Source organism: Sceloporus occidentalis, unplaced genomic scaffold (assembly GCF_023333645.1).
Source record: "Sceloporus occidentalis isolate IW3139 unplaced genomic scaffold, rSceOcc1.0.p SCAF_14, whole genome shotgun sequence".
Classification (NCBI taxonomy): Eukaryota; Metazoa; Chordata; class Lepidosauria; order Squamata; family Phrynosomatidae; genus Sceloporus; species Sceloporus occidentalis.
Window position 1 is genome coordinate 3,537,302 of NW_028316994.1, and position 16,598 is coordinate 3,553,899.

At 42.6% G+C, this 16,598-nt stretch overlaps 1 protein-coding gene across 3 annotated transcripts; it reads right to left on the reverse strand.

The window, feature by feature from the left end:
- Positions 1–526: 526 nt before the first annotated feature.
- LOC149303577 (sulfotransferase 1C1-like) lies at positions 527–16,135 on the reverse strand. 3 transcript variants are annotated; one of them, XM_089479741.1, is made up of 9 exons: positions 15,447–16,135; positions 13,963–14,166; positions 8,467–8,655; positions 8,203–8,308; positions 8,005–8,102; positions 6,655–6,781; positions 5,579–5,673; positions 4,186–4,366; positions 527–1,787 (listed from the first exon to the last, which is right to left on the reverse strand). In XM_089479741.1, exons 3-9 carry the CDS (start codon positions 8,650–8,652, stop codon positions 1,675–1,677), a joined length of 906 nt encoding a protein of 301 aa, XP_089335867.1. In that variant the 5' UTR covers positions 8,653–8,655; positions 13,963–14,166; positions 15,447–16,135; the 3' UTR covers positions 527–1,674. The 3 variants fall into 3 exon arrangements, with proteins under 3 accessions (XP_089335867.1, XP_089335865.1, XP_089335866.1); XM_089479739.1 differs by lacking the exons at positions 8,467–8,655; positions 13,963–14,166; positions 15,447–16,135 and adding an exon at positions 6,271–6,335 and having other exon boundaries at positions 8,203–8,306; XM_089479740.1 differs by lacking the exons at positions 8,467–8,655; positions 13,963–14,166; positions 15,447–16,135 and having other exon boundaries at positions 8,203–8,306.
- Between the last annotated feature and the right edge of the window lie 463 nt (positions 16,136–16,598).

The following is a 16,598-nucleotide window of genomic DNA, read 5'->3' on the forward strand; positions in this document are numbered from 1 at the left end:
CCATAAAATATCTGATGTGGTAGGCATAGTAGTGTGTATGTGGGGGAATACATTTCACAGAAGGTGAACTGGTGAGGTTGAGGGACAGGTTGACTTGTCCAAGATCCTGATTGTAAGACATAGGTAATACAAAATGCAGACACAGTCTTTTGAATCCTATGTTGTGATCCTACCAAATACACATTTTCGAAAAGGATAGCACCCATTTCACAGAAAGCAAGCCATTTTGTGCACTCTTTCCTTTTCACAGCTCCCAGAGGGATGGATAGAGAACAGATGGGAATCTGAGGAGACAAAAGAAGCGGGAATGAGGGCAGTAAATGGGGCACATATCTTCATTTCCCCCTCATTTAAATTTATTCTTTCTGTTACTTTCTGCATGAAAAATGGTATTTTTATGCACGAAAAATGTATTTTTTAAAAAAGATTAAGTCCCAAACTGTGCATTTGCAGCTCTTTCATTATAACCCAAGTTTGCTGCCTGATAATAATAATAATATAATAATAAATTTTATTTCTACCCCGCCCTTCCATAGATATGATCAGGGCGGCTTACAAAATTTTTAAAACATTCCAATACAAGATAAAAATACAATATAACAGTTAAAAACATTACTACAAAAACGGGAACAGGAAAACAATAAAATATACATGTCAAGGGCAAGGAAAAGAGAGAAGGAGTTTACAACGGTCCGGGGTCGAAAGAGAAAAGGAGGGCAGGAAAATAAACAGACAATCTAAGGTGGGAAGGCCAGCCGGAATAGATATGTTTTCAGCTGTTTCTTAAAGACAGCTAATGATGCATCTGCTTCACCCTGTATAATGGTCAGGCCTGTCGTTTATTTTTGCATTGTTCCAGTATTTAATTTTTCTGAACAAATAGTCTCTACAATGCATCTTACAATATAACCAAATGCATATTTTTAAAAAAATATATGATGCAAACAATGTAAAACATGGAACATTCCAGAAATACATAAAACCTCAGGCAGAATCATTGTGAACAGAGGGGAGACAACAGAACATGGTTAGTGAATGGGGAAATGGTTCAGAGCACCTTTTTGTGGCACTTTAAGCATCACCTCTTACCACCATTATCATCCTGCTAATAGCCCATGTCAGAAGATAAAGGGCCTGCTGCATTCAGATATTGCCATGCCCTGCAATGGTCCCAATTTGGCAGGTATAGTTCTGATTAATCCTCTGTCATCCCACATTTTCATCTACTTTTAAAATGTCCCAGTTGCTCTCTCCTCCTCCCACTTCCCCTCTTTCCCTCAGTTTATTTCAATTGCTGCAAACCAAATTCAAAGTGCAAAAGTAGTTTGTACTCAGCTAAATCTTTTGGGGGAGAGGATAGGAGAGGACTTCCTGTCCTTCCCTGCAGACTCAGGTAAAATCAAATTGACTCCAGCAGTTCCTGGTATGTTTGGTGAAATGCAAGTTTTAGCCATGTTCTCACCACCAGTATGGGATCAACAGTGAGCATGTCCATTCATTTAACGAACATTCATTTTCAAATCACTGTAAGATGAGTAACAAAATCAATAACACCGAGAAATTGTATTTGAAAAGGCTACATGCAACATGAGTGGCTTGACATTTTATTTAATGCAGACAAAAGATCCAGACATTTAAAAAATTTAATTCTCTGTCATGGGCAGAAAGGTATGCCTATAGCTGTGTTCGGAAGATCAGGCCACTGTTTCCCAATAACTGGGCGTAGATGTAATCCAGCTTTTCACTTTGAGCCACTGTGAAGTATTCTTTCCAGTCTCCAACAATGCCTGTAGGTGAAGGGGAAAAAACTTCAGTGATCCGCGTTTCTTTTCTTATATCCTAACCAAGCAGGTTTTGGACCTCTCTTCAACAATGCTCCTTTCCATGAGATGAAATATTCAGACCATTCAGAACTTAGTCCAGTGATATTCAAAGTTTGGTCCTCCAGATGTTTTGGGCTTCGGCACCCAGAATTCATGACTGTTGGCCAAGCTGACTGGGGATTCTAGGAGTTGAAGTCCAAAACATCTATAAAACCAATGTTTAGGAACCACTGGCTTAGCGTATGAATCTCATTGTAACTTTTCTTGAACTAAGAGTTTTACCAAACAAGGCTTTCATCATATAATTCCTTTCCCTCAATCACAGAGCATCTAGAAATGTCATCTTCTTCCACTAGTAAGATGTTTTTTCACTGCTTCTTCCATCTTGTTTTCTTTCTTTCCACATATACAAAGAAAAGATGGAATTGCAATCATTGGCATTGTTTGGATAATTCTGTCTGGAAGCACCCTGGGATTGAATCCCACCTATATCACAAATTTGCAAGATGATCCTAAGTATATTTATTGGGAAGGAAATCCAACAATCACCAGTGATGCTTTTCTCCTGGTATATGGATTGCCTTGCAGCCACAATGTATGGATTTTGGCAGAGGTATGCAGCAGACAGACTGGAATCTACTAGTACATCTTCTGAATAACCATCAAGATGGCCATCGAACTCTTCATGGCTTAATAACAATAGCAGAGCATAGAGGAATTATCTTTTGGACTACAATATTCAGACTTCCCAATCAGAAAGGCTACACTGGCTGGGAAATTCTGAGGGTTATAATTCTGAGGATTATAGTCCAAACATGATTTTTGAACTCTCTTAACAATAGCTATTGTTTAACAATAGAAGCCCCCCACCGCAGCCTCACAAAATTATACAGTACAGCTGAAATGAAAAGATGTTGAGATAAAAATAAACAAACAAACAAACAAAAAGAGGTAGGAGCATGGTCCCCCCCAAAAAAAGTTTGCCTAAGAGTTATTTAATTCAAAGCATACTTCTAATACAGCAGGATCTACATAGTACAACCTAGGGTCCATGTAAAAACAAAACAAAAAAACAAGTAAATTCTGCAAAGATGAAGTGAGGCCTATTCCTGATCTACAGTACCATCAAAATTGCAGGAAGCAAGGGCAGACCTGAGCAAGCTATCTTTCAAAACAAGTGTCTGATAATGAATCTTCCTGTGATTGTTGTCAGTGATGTATCTGAAGCAGGAGGAAAAGCACTTCCGCCACCCCTGTCTTTTCATCAACACAGCCCCTCTTGCCTTCCTTCCTTCCTTCCTTCCCCTCCTGTTGTTAGCCTCCATCGCCACACAACCTGTCAGTCTGCCTGCCTCACCTTCACTACTGCTGCCTTCCCTTTGTGGAAAACATCTCTAGGTGCACAAAGTGATCAGGGCCAGGGGCATTTCTAGAGAGGTGTGGGGTGTGTGGACCACACCTGGTAACACTTCAGAAGGGGTGTCAACCTTCCAGTGTGGAATATACTACGGTGCCTCTCCGCACTATACGACTTCTGGAGATTGAAGGTCCTGAGAAGGACCTGACCCACCCTCCTGAAAGCAGCAAAGCAGCCAGCCAGGATAGCAATAGCAATAGCAGCTACATGTCTATATGCACTTAAGCGCTCCCTAAGCGGTTTACAATGTGTAAGCTAATTGTCCCCAACAAGCTGGGTATTCATTTTAGTGATCTTGGAAGGATGCAAGCCTGAGTGGAGCTTGAGCCCTTGGCTGGTACTGAATTCACAACCTTGCAGTTTGTGAGTAAGTAGCTGCTGTACAGGCATTTAACCACGGCTCCACCATGGTTAAATGCCTCCTGTTGGCAAATCATCATAAACTTCTGGAAGCCTTTCCCATTGCCAAATGGCGCTTGGACCATTTCAGGACTTGCAAACAAGGTGGGTGGATTGGGACATCCCAGAACACAAACAGTCCATTCAATTGCCGTTGTTCATCACCCATCAGCAGCAAGTAGACTGGAGCCCTTCTGTTCCCATAGTGTCTTGATCTATTCCTGAGGGACCATTGGCCTAGCAGCTCCAAGCCTAGGAGGGACAGCATGAGTTACTGCATGGGAATGACACTAACCCTATAGATGCCACTGGTCTGGTCAGATTTCCACAGTCAGTCCTGAAGTCCTCAGGGCCAAGCATTATTTCTAGGGTCCCCTGGGTTATAATTTCAAAGTCTAAACATGACAATCATCTAATATCTGTAGATCAGATTTCTTCTAAAGGTATACAATGCTAGGCACTCCTGACATTTGTTGCTGCCAAAGCAGTACCACAACCACCCTCTCCTGTCTGATGTAGATGGATCTTTTTTTTAATTATTCTCACCTTTTCTCATGAAGGGTGTCACAGTTTGATCCAAAATAAAAGAAGGCAGAGTGGTATAATTGGTCATTGGGTTTGCTTTCATACTCTCAAAGGTTGTCTGCTGGATGATCTTGTTCACAACTGGTTCAGGGACTTCAAAGCCCAGGAACGTGGCTACTTTCTGAATTTCTCGGCCTGGGTCCTAGGAAGAAAAAGGAAGTTCATCAGAAAGTTTCCCATTGTTTGTGGTTGGAAAGCTGGGCTAAGGAAGCTCCCTTCATTCATTTCATACTTGATTGGAACACTGTTGCATACCCTCCAGCCTTTGGACAGATGAAAACCAGGAGAAATGTGGTCAAGCAGCATCAGAGTGTATTGAAGCTAGCAGAAATTATTTTTGAGGAAGATCATGCTAACTAGGAGAAGATGCAGCAGTTTGCTTTTGCCTGATCCTGCTGGGAAGGACAAGATTCTGCTGCTTGTGCATTTGGAACCCAGAACTGAGGATAAATTAGGAAACTAGGAAAGAGGGAAAAACTGGGACATTTTAAAAGCAGCTGAAGAAGTGGGAGAACATAGGATTATCCAAATTGGGACAGTTGGAAAGTATGTGACAGAGGGAACAAGTGAGCCTCCTTGGGCTAGAATTTTTGCTCTACCTCCCTCTACAATTTTTACACTTGCACTACTCCCCTATGACAATAGTGTAAGAGCAGTTAGTGTTGCACCAGGTGTTCTTCCTGGTGCAAACCCTTCACCTGTTGAATTATTCCCACACATTTTGATATTCAATATGACTACATCTGTAGCCAATATATTTGCATGCATATAGCTTATGTGTACTTATATATGTTGCTCTACCCATGTGAAAGAGAGAAATAACACCACTGCAGCTGCCTGCCAAATTGAGACATTGTCGATTATGCTGTTGTTGTCAGTAGCTCACAGGTTCAGAATATCACTCTATACTGCATCTGAAGAAATGGAATGATATGCATGAAAGACGATGCTTAAAAAGGAATGTAGCAGCACCTTTTAGACTGGTTTTTGTCTTTATGGTGCTGCAACATTCCTTTTGTTCTTTTTTCTCCCCTTCCTCCTTTTTAGGTGAGAATAGTTGCGTAGAGACAGGGTGACCAGACATCCTTCTTTTCCAGGATGTGTCCTACATTTCAGCCTCCTGTCCAGGAGGAATTTCAAAATGTCCTCCATTTACAGCAGGACTAAGACGCATGGATTTTGGTGTTTTTAGCTTTTATTTTGTAAAAGCCTACATTATTCTTGAGTATCCTACATTTTATGATGCCTTGTCCTCCTTTACGATTGGGACATCTGATCACCCTGCATAGAAGATTTAATGGAAAAGAGTTTCCAGAAAGTTTCAGTCAGAATATGTGCCAGTTTAGCTGCTCACCTCTTTCATGTCTTCATAAAAAAGGTAGAGAATTGGATGATGGTCCTTAGCTGCCCACCAACCACGAACGTGGTCAAACCAAGAGCCCCAGAGCACTGCAAAGAGACACAAGAGGCAAGCTGTAGGCTGTGATTTTCTCATTCATTTCATATGGACACAATCTGTATCTCTAATGGCTGCTGCCACACTACAGAAATAAAATAGTTTGACATCAGTTTAACTGCCACAAATGAATGATATAGAATTCTGGGATTTGTAGTTTTGTGAGATACAGTCAGCCCTCCATATCCAAGGATTTGTTTATCCACAGATTCAATCATCCATGGCTTGAAAATATTTTTAAAATATACATTCCAAAAAGCGAACCTTGATTTTGCCATTTTATATAAGGACACTATTTTACTATGCCATTGTATTTAATGGGGCTTGATCATCCATGGATTTTGGTATCCACGGTGTGTGTGTGTGTGTGTGTGTCATAGAACCAAACTCCAGTAGAGATACCAAGGGCCCACACTATTTAGCCTTCCCTGTCAGAGAGCTCTGGTGCCACAACAAGCTACAAATCCCAGGATTCCATGGAAGTTAAATCGGTATAAAACTGCTTTATTTCTGCACCTTGGCAGCATTCCAGTGAAAACAGTGAAAATCTCAGCAAGTTCACAGAGCTATGCCACCCCTCCACATCTCACCGTGTTCAAAGCACACCCATGCCTTTGATACCCTGTAGGCTTCAGTGTTTTCCCACATCTGGAGGCTGAGCAGAAACAGGGTGATCAGAACTCAGAGGTCATAAGTGCAAAGGAGGGCAAAGCATTACAGAATGTTGGAGAGTCGAGAAAAATGTAAGACATTCTAAAATAAAAGGTAAAAGCACTCATATAAATGTCCATTCAAGCTTCTTAGGCATGCTCAAAATGGAAGACATTTTGAAATTCCTCCTGGACAGAAGCTTGAAATGTAGGGCATGTCCTGGGAAAAGGAGGAAATCTGGTCACCCTGAGTGGAAGGAAGCAGGGGTCAAGCAGATGTTCAGACTCTCCTTGCCCCTTTCCTCATCTTTCACCTTTACTTGCCTTTTCCTGCAAGGAAATTCTCCAGGAAGTGGTCCCAGGTTACAGGGTCTGGATATGTCTGATTCATGCGATGGAAGTGGAAATAGGAAAGGACATTGTCTTTGGGATTCCTGGCCATATATATCACCTGTAGCAAAAGAGGGGGGAAGACGTACTTTTAGACCTCAGTATCTTGTTATTACAGCCAGTGGTTTGAGTGTTGGACTACAAATCTTGGCTGTGAAACCTAATGGGCAAGTCACACGCTCTTGACTTTGGGCAAGTTACATGCTCTCAGCCTCAGGGGGAAGGCAATGGCAGACCTCCTCTGAATAAATCTTGCCAAGATAACCCCATTATGTTTGCTTTAGGGTCCCATAAGTCAGAAATGACATGAAGGCGCACACAGACATCTTGTCATTCATTTTAAGGCAAAATATTTGTCCCAGCTACTTATCACTGGGGTGGGAGAAATGGTCCTGAAGATTTACATCATGTTCCAAAACTGGATGAAACACTATCATTTCTCAGGTTGGTTGGGGGAAGCAGGTGGCTAAGCATTATAGACAAATCTCCTGAATTATGTACAGCCCAGCCCCCCCCCCCCCCCGCGCTATCTGCTGGGGTTTAGTGCCAGGACTCAAATGGATACCAAAATCCATGGATACTCAAGTCCCATTATCTACAGTGGTAGATAATACAGTGGTAGTAAAACGATGTCCTTTGTGTAAAATGACAAAATCAAGGCTTATGTTTTGGATTATTATTTTGGAGGGAAATATTTTCAAGCCATGGATGGCTGAATCTGGGGATGCAGAATGTGTGGCTACGGACGGTCAACTCTACATCATACTTTTTTCTAAAAACAGAAGAGGCTGTGCTGCCACTTCAGGTCAGTCAGCAGCCATTGTTTCCTAGAACAGGGTTTAATATTCAACTAACTGGCTTGGCAGGAACACAAGCTGGGTACCTACCCAGGACATGGAACTGAAGGACCTTGTTAAGCATACAATCTTGCAGTGAGGTAGTTTTTTAAAAAAAGCAGCCAATACCTTTAACTTTTCATTCAAAACTCTGTAGCCAGCTTGGGTGCTAATGCCAAAAGACAAATGTAACAGGGAAAATAAACACCTACCAATTAGTCTTGATCCCCCCCTCCATTTCCAGTATAATACCATCAGTCTACATCAAAATCAGCAGAACTTGATTATATATATTTAAAATCCCTAAAGCAAACATTCTGGTCTTTTATTACAACTTGTTTGCTCAGGGATTGGGGGGGTGGGGTGGATAGGCACCAGGAGACAGAACGCCTTCTGCCACTGAACGTTGACTCCCATCAACCACTCTGTTTCCTTCCTTAGTCCTGACCTTGCAGTTTTGTTCCCAAAAGGAAGGTGGCAGGAGCTGGACTGGTAAGTGGGTTTTGATTGTCCGTGGAGAAGGCATGGCCTCTATCTCTTCCATGTCTGAAACACCAAAAGGAACCATTCAGCCTTCAACTGAGTTAAACCTTTCACACCCATCCTCACCTGTCATCTCCCTAACCCTCCCTGTCCCCTTGCTCACATGACACAGCAGCATGTGGCATTTCCAGAAAGGGCATCCTTTTGTAGATGGGGGACTTTCCACATTTCTGGGGGTCACCTCCATGCTGAATCATGTCCACAATTTCCTGTTAGGTGGTCCCTGGCAGAACAAGGGATGAGAGTAGGGAAAAAAACCCAAAGAAATGATATAATTTAGCTAATGTCTCCCCAAATCTATCCCACTCACCCTCCTCCACAATTGCTTCTGCCCCACAGCTTTGCTAAAAGCCCCACAACTTTTCACTGATACCCACTTACCTGACTTGGGGTAAGAGGAGATGACAAGATCATCAGGCTGAGCTTTAAATTCTGATATGAGGTGCCACCTTTTTGCAGTGCCCTTGTGTAATGGGATTCCATGGATTTCCACTGGGTCTAATCGCTTGAGGAACTCAGGGCTTAATTCTTCTTCCACAGATTCAAAACCCATCACCTAGCATGGCAGAAAAAAGGGTAGTGTTACAAGAGTACTGTGCCCTTCTCCATACAACTGGTGCCTTCCCCCTTACCTCTGTTGCCAATTTCTGGTCCTGCCCAATGGCTTCAGTCTCCTCTACCAATTTATTCCTTTTTCTCTAAACATTCCTTGCTAAATGTTTTTATCTACACAAGGCGCGGGAATCAGATTGGGTGTCTGTATCTCTGTTCACGGAGAAGAGAGTAAGGGTTGGCCTTGGCTGAGGTTTTTCAAACAGAACTGCCAGGGATTCTGCCAGCACCTTCCTCTGAGGTCACTCAGTACAAGTAGGACAGACACTTAAACCAGTTGGACAAGATATGTTTGTAGGCGTATTGTATAGCAGCAGCTGGTATCAAAAACATTTAGTTATGCTTTAACTGCACAAAACAACCTTCTGTAATAAAACATGCTCCAGGGTATGGAAGTGAACTCCCATCATCCCTACCAAGCCATTGGCTGTGCTGGCTGGTTGTGATAGGTTTTGCAGTCCAAGCTAGAAGTGCAAAGAATAATCTCAGTTTTCATTGCCCTTGATTAAAAAGGATGCCAATATGTCAAAAACAGGCCTTGGGAAGTTTTGTATTTAAAATAATTCATCCTGTTACTTGTCCACAAAAAGCAACCTGTCGTTATTACTATTACAGTGATGAAAACAAGAAACCAGTTTGCATTATTTGTTGCACTAAATACTTTTCCATTATTTCTCTGTTACTTTTTCAGTGGGGGAAATCCTCATGATTGTTAAGAGTACAGTATAAAACTTGAAAAATTATTAAAATGTCTATAAATTTGGTGTTAAAAAGTAGTTTTTGAGACTAGGAATTGTTGTTATTTACATCATAGTGTTCCTCTTAGTCATTATATTGCTTTTGAAATGTAGCTTCATTACATCCTTGTGACCCCTCACTCCCTCAATAATCTGTTATAGGTACAGTGCGCCCGCGCCATATGTGGGAGCACTATACATGGCTTCCTGCTTACTCAGAAGCCGCGCAACAATGTAAACAATGGCGTGCACGCCTTGAGGCACCCTCAGATGGGACCCCAATGAGCCTTTCTCACCTGTGAAAGGTTGCAATCAAGCAATCATCCAATCTTTGAAAGCTCTGGTATCATCCAGAGGGTGCACCTTGTTGAGTTACCATATTCCATTTCTAGGGATGATCAATTTTAATGGTATGAAGATTCTTTGCTAGCTATGCTAATCACATGGTGGTTGGGAATGGGATGCACAAGCACCCCCCATAGATTTCCTCCTTGAAAGTCACTTTCAGCTAGGGTTGCCATATCCCGCCTGGGGGCGGGACTTTCCCAGTTTGGGGCAGGGCCACCTGGTCCCACCCTGGTTTAGCCCCTCCCCTGGGACCTTCCCCCCCCCCCCCCAGCAAGGCCCTGGAGGCAGCTCCAGCCCTCCCCATGGTTGTGTGCCACCCTCCCTGCCTGGCTCAGCCTAGAAAGCAGGTCTTCAAGACATCTGCCACTCAGAGCTATTGCCAGCCCACTTGGTATATATGTCTTGCAAGAGGCCTTACTTTCCAGGTTACAGTGAGAGAGAAAAAAGGCCATCAATCGTTCCTGTTTCCCTGGGAGTCTAAATGCCTCCTCATCTTTTAAATGTCTACCACTCAGTATTGTTGTAATTCTTTATCACAGGATCGTTTTTGAGGCCCTAAACACCTTTCCTTGTAATATGCAAATTTCTCCCAAAGCTGACCAATGGGAAAGAAGCAATCAGCCCCCCTCCCCTTGGGTTGGTTTTCAAGGGCTTGGAAGGAAGAGATTTTGCCTTGCAAGTTGCTGGTAAATAATAGAAGGCTTTGGGGTTGCAAAAGGCTGCAGAAATAGTTTTACCCCCCCCCCTTAAACATCCATGGCTCAGTGCTATGGGATTCTGGGAATTGTAGTTTCTTGTGGCACCAGAGCTCTTTTGACAAAAGGAAGCTGAATGGTCCACAGAGGAGGTGTTGCCTGGGGGCAGAGCCTCTTGCCAGCAGTCTTCGGTGGAAGAGAGGAGGCTGATGGTCCTGGCCACTTCCCTTGTCTCCCTCCCTCCTCCTCCTCCTCCTCCTCCTCCTCCTCCTCCTCCTCTCAGAGTAGTCACAGCCAAGATGAGCTTCTCATTCACTCTCCCTGGCTTTTCTCCCCCCCCCCCCCCTGCACTTTGAGACCCCTTTAACTGCCAAAGCTCAATGCTCTGGAATTCTGGTGTCTGTGAGGCATTTGGTCTTCTCTGTCAGAGAGCTCTGGTGCCACAATCAACTACAATTCCCAGGATTCCATAGCACTGAGCCCTGGCAGTCCAAGCAGTGTGTTTTGGACACAGAGATCCTCCAAATGAATCCAGTCCCTAGCTTTTATATCTCTCACACACACTGCAGGAATAATAATAACCCACTTTGAGACTGCTTTAACTCAGTGCTAGGGAATCCTGGGAATGCGGGTGTTTGGGAGACATTGAGACTTCTCTGTCAGTGATGGCTCTGAGGCCACAATAGACTACAATTCCCAGGATTCCCCAGCACTGAGCAGTCTCAAACTGGACCATTTCCTCAGTGTGGATGCACCTGGGGAGGAATTCTGGGCACTGCAGTTCAACTACGTTTGGAGGGTTATGGGACTCCCTGTCAGAGATAGCTCTGGGGCCACAGTGTACTACAATTCCCAGCATTCCCCAGCACTAACCCAGGACAGTTAAGTCACTCTCAAACTGGATTATTTCCTCAGTGTGGATGCAGCTTTGGTGAGGAACTCTGGGCATTTCAGTCCAGCATTGTTTTATTTCTGCAGTGTATTTTGGACCAGAGACAAGGTGAGCAGGCATCCTCCTCCTTTTCCAGGACATGTCCTCTTCTGTCAAATTTCAAAATGTCCTCCATTTGGATCATGGCTAAGAAGCATGGATTTATAAGTACATGGGTGTTTTTAGCTTTTATTTTTGGCCATGTCCTACATTTTTTTGCTTGGGTGCCCTACATTTTGGGGTGAGGGCATTGGTCACCTTGGTCAGAGAGCTTTCCAGGGGTTAACTGCCATTCTGCTGTGGTGCTGGAACAAACCACCATTCCCAGAATTCCATAGCATTCAGGCAAGACAGTTAAAGTGGTCTCAAACCAGATTATTTCTCCAGTGTAGATGCAGCCCAAGCCTTTTGCCTCTCTTATGCCTGAGATTTCAAAGCCCAGCCTTGGCACCACAACAAACTACAAATCCCAGGATTCCATAGGATGGAGTGATGAGAGTGAAAGCAGTGTGGCAGCAGCCTAAGTGTGCTTAATGCAGTTCTTAACATGGTGCACCTCTTGCCTACAGAGTCTCACAAGACTTTTTTGTTGAACAACTTGTACCCATTAACTCCATTTCATGTCTCCTTTATTTAGTGGGGAGGAATACAGACAAAACAAGTCAAAATGAAGAAAAACCAAAGTCCCTTGACCAAAGGGTTTGGTTGTGGAATAAGCCTCTGAAATATGCAAGAGGCAATGTTAAAATAAAGCCATGTTCAATGCCCAAATGTGCTGTTTGGAATGGGGAGAGGGGGGTGGCCAGAAAGGGAAGTACATTTCCGTGATCTGTCTACGAATAATGTCAAAATGTCCTCCATTTTGATCATGCCTAAGAAACATGCATTTCTATTAACATTTCTAAAAAAGCCTCAATTTTTTTGCGTGTCTTCCATTTTAAAAAAATGTGTCCTACATTTGAAAATGTTGTCCTACATTTGTCCCGGTTTGGAGGTCCTCACTTATGGCAACCCTACTTTCAGCTCTGGATCTTATCACAATAGGTTTTAAAGCACAACTTTAGTGAGAGAATAGCACCATTGGCAGTACATATCTTACAATGTTGCCTCTGATCCATTGCTTCTGCCCCTCTAAAGTATTGTTAAAGGGAGTATGTTCATTGATGGGAAAACCAATCAATGAACAGCCAATCATGCTACCATCCTATTGCTCCACAGATATGATAATGACAATCCACAGGGGTCTTGATATTTGGCACTTATGTCTTATCAGTCCCTTACTTTCCTCTTTCCCTCTCCCCCCCCTTCGCTATTCCCAGATAGTCTGTTTTCCCTTTCCCCCCAATTTTTTTCTTTTTCTTTTTTCTTCTTCATTTTTTAAAACTAAATTGCATTCCCATAACTCCAGAGTTGCAATACAAATACATATCAAAATAAAAAAGAAAGGCATGCTAGGTAAGGTGTAGGGCAGAAAGGCAGGGTTAAGGGGGAACAAGGAAGAGAGTGCATGGGGACCGCTGATGGCACAAAAAGCCCCCATTGCACTGTTGAAGAGAGAAAATCTAAACACCCAAATAAGCTCCTATTAGAGATCAGGATATCAGGCAAGCAATGTTTAACCAAAGGTCAACCATTGATAAGAACTGTGCACTTTTGCCCATAGGAGAGAGCTCCCTAAGCTTACATGACAAGCCCGGAGATAGGGAAGTTAATAGGAAAGGATTAATGCATTTAATCATTAATAAGCTAAAAAAAAGCTAATTCAATTGCTTTCATGTTAGAAAGGGAAGAATTATTACATTTAGATTAAATTGCCACATTTATTTGAAGACCTGTGCTAAAATAATTACAGAATGTAGCTTTCCCTTTCCCCATCCCTTACAATCTCATCTCCTTTCTCTAGCTTACAGTTTCCCACATGGATCTCAGCAAAAGTCCCAGGTTAAGAGCTTTAGAATTAAATTTCCTTGAAGAGACGGGGACTCTGTATAATGTCAGGTGCAGTCTAGAACCACATGGATCTAGACCATATCCCTTCCAAACTTTTCCTTTTAAAATAATTTAACCTTAGATTTAACCAATGGTGAACAGAAATAAACAAAAGATTTATTTTTCTATAGCCAGTACATTTACAGAGCAGTGCAGTGCAATTCCTATAGCCAGATCATCTACAGTCCTTTGAATCTTGTAAGCTAAATATTGTTGATCATCAACTCTGAGGGAGTAACAAGAAGCAGGGTTTACAAAAATTAGGTGTTGGGTAAAGAACTCACTAAGATACATGAAATGTGTTGGCTCTTTATCACAGTCTCTCATTTAACGAATTAATAACATGACTAAGGGGTCGTTCCCACTCGCTTATACACCGGTTTACAAATCGAATCCAAGGTGTATCGTTCCCACTCAATCCCAAATTAACTCTAGAACGGTTCTAGGTTAACCCGATATCGTTCCCACTGCGATTCAAATCTGCTTCGAATCATAACATTTAACCCACATCATAAGCCTATAAACCGCCATAAAAAAATAGTAGGTTTTACCCCAGGTTATCCCTTGATCCAAGATAGGAATTGCGGTATTTAAATGGGAATGTTTCAGCGTCTGATTCGGGTTCCACAGGATGGGAGGAGCAGAGCATGATGGGCTGGCTCGGGGGAGTCGCCCTTTCTTTGTCCCCATCCGTCGTCGCCGCCGCCATCTTTCCCTCTTAGACTCTTAAGAGCTTAGGTGCCTCCTCATTGGCTCTTTTTTTAAAAAAAGCGAAAATTAAAACGAATTAAAAACGGTCAGCAGGTAGTGGGAACGCAGGTAAGGGTTATACTGGTGCATGTTACTCCGAATTATTGTGCCGTCATGATGACGTCTCTTTGATTGACAGCTGAAAAAAGTGAATGTGAACGAAAAATTTACAAAACCGATTTAAATATACACCGATTCATCCGTGAATGGGAACGAAACCGGGTCAATTACTGCGAATTAAAATAAAACGTAATGTCAATGGGAACGATACAAATAAAGCGATTTGATAAGCGGGATAACACTCGCTTTATTTTGAATCGCTTTAAAACAAACCGCTGTATTTAAAATCGTTTCAAATCACAAGTGGGAACACCCCCAATGAAGTGCTGCATTGATCTGTTGGATAACTCACCATAAAATAAGCAAAAATGATTGATCTGAAAATGTAATGGATTTCATATTCTCTAAATGCCTGTTTGTGGAGTTCCTTCTCTGCCCAGGAGATGCAAGTGAAGTTTCTTTCTCCGAGCATCTTCAAAAAGAAGCTAGAAAGCTACCTGCTAAGAATGTTCTAGCTGGGTTTCCTTCACTGAGCAAGGTGTTAGACTCAGGCCTAGGAGCACATGATTCTATGAATAAGTATGTAATTTAGGCTGCATCCTGTAAGAGAATCTCTGAAGATGTCAGCCACAGTTGCTGGTGAAACATCAGGAATAAACTCTTCTAGAACATGGCCACATAGCCCAAAAAAACACAAAAAACTATGAATGCTGGCCATGAAAGCCTTCGACTTCAGAATTAATGCAGTTTGACACCGCTTTAACTGCCATGACTCAGTACTATGGAATTCTGGGATTTGTAGTTTTGTGAAATATTTAGCTTTCTCTGTCAGAGAGCTCTGGTGCCTCAACAAACTACAAATCCCAGGATTCCAAAGGATGGAGCCATGACAGTTAAAGCAGTATCAAACTGCAATAATTCTGCAGTGAGGCAGCAGCCACAGTGTTGCATGGCCTTGATCTTAATTTTGTTAACTGAATAACTCAATTCGCTGATTTTCAGATTTCTAATCCTCTCTAAACCTTTCATTTCTCCTTTGATCACTGATCCTTCCAGTTTGAAATGCTCTGGGTACAGTCTGAAGATTTCCTCCTGTTCGTGTTCTTCTGTTAATATTAATATCTCATTTTCTGCTCCAGTGGTCTTGTTCATGTGCTGCTTTTGCTCATTAGTTGCCATCAGATTCTGCCCTGTGGCATGTAGCTTCCCTTTTGCTAATGTTTACCTGATCCTTTCTCTCTTTTCCTGCTGCTTGGTGAGCATAGTCTGGAAAGCATAGTCATCCATCCACTCCTCAGTGTCAGAGGTTCCACGGTTACAAAGGTATGTGATACAGAATGCTGCAGTGCTGACCCTGCAACAGGTAGCATCTCTCTACCCCATAAAGTGGCTGCTCCATTTGTCACGGTAAGGGATTAAAGTATGTTGGGGTGATGGCCATGCAACAGGTGGCATGCTCATTCCTGATCATTTCCTTCTGCAAACATAAAATAATAACTGTTTTTATATCCCCTTGGAGTGACTTTGCTTTGTTGGGTTTCAAAGGTTTCTGCTTTCTTTCCACATAACATTTGTCATTTTAAGTGCCCAAACCCCGTGCAGAAACTGGATTGAAATTCTGGGAATATCCCGCAAAAGTGGGATCAATGTCAGACATATTGGGGGCAATTTTCAAGAAAAATCCCGAAAGTAAAAAGCGGCCGATTTTGTCGACTTTCTGTGCGGGTTAATGATGGATTAATGTTCAATGCCCCCAATGTGTCTGAAAACGACCCTACTTTTGCAGGATTTGTCCACTTTCTGTGCGGTTTAATTTTGGATTAATGCTCAATGTGTCTGAAAACAATCCCACTTTTGTGGATTTAAATCCCATTTCTGCACAGGATTTGACCTATTCCCTCCTGTGTGATAAACTCTTACGTTTTCCCCATCAAGAATCTCCAACTCCTTGTCACTCACTGGTCTTCCACATTGCAGAAATAAAGCAGTTTGATACCACTTTGACTTTCATGGCTCCATCCTGGGGAATCCTGGGATTTGTACTTTGGTAAGGTATTCAGAGCTCTGGTGCCTCAGCAAACTACAAATCCCCAGGATCCTGTAGGATAGAGTCCTGGCAGTTAAAGCAATGTCAGTCTGTTTTACCTCTGCAGTATTATTAGAAAGAGCACACTGCACTAACTTTAATGGGAAGATTCACTGTTCAAGGGATCCTTTGCAACACCTTCCCCAATGAACCTTGGCTACAACATTTCCTGCCGTCGTGGGCCCTCTACCATAGAACCATAGGGAATTTTTTGACACAAGGAGAAAGTGGAAAGGCAGAGGAGAGACTGCTGGAGGAAATTGGCAGTTGTTTCTCAGCACAGATGGCTGA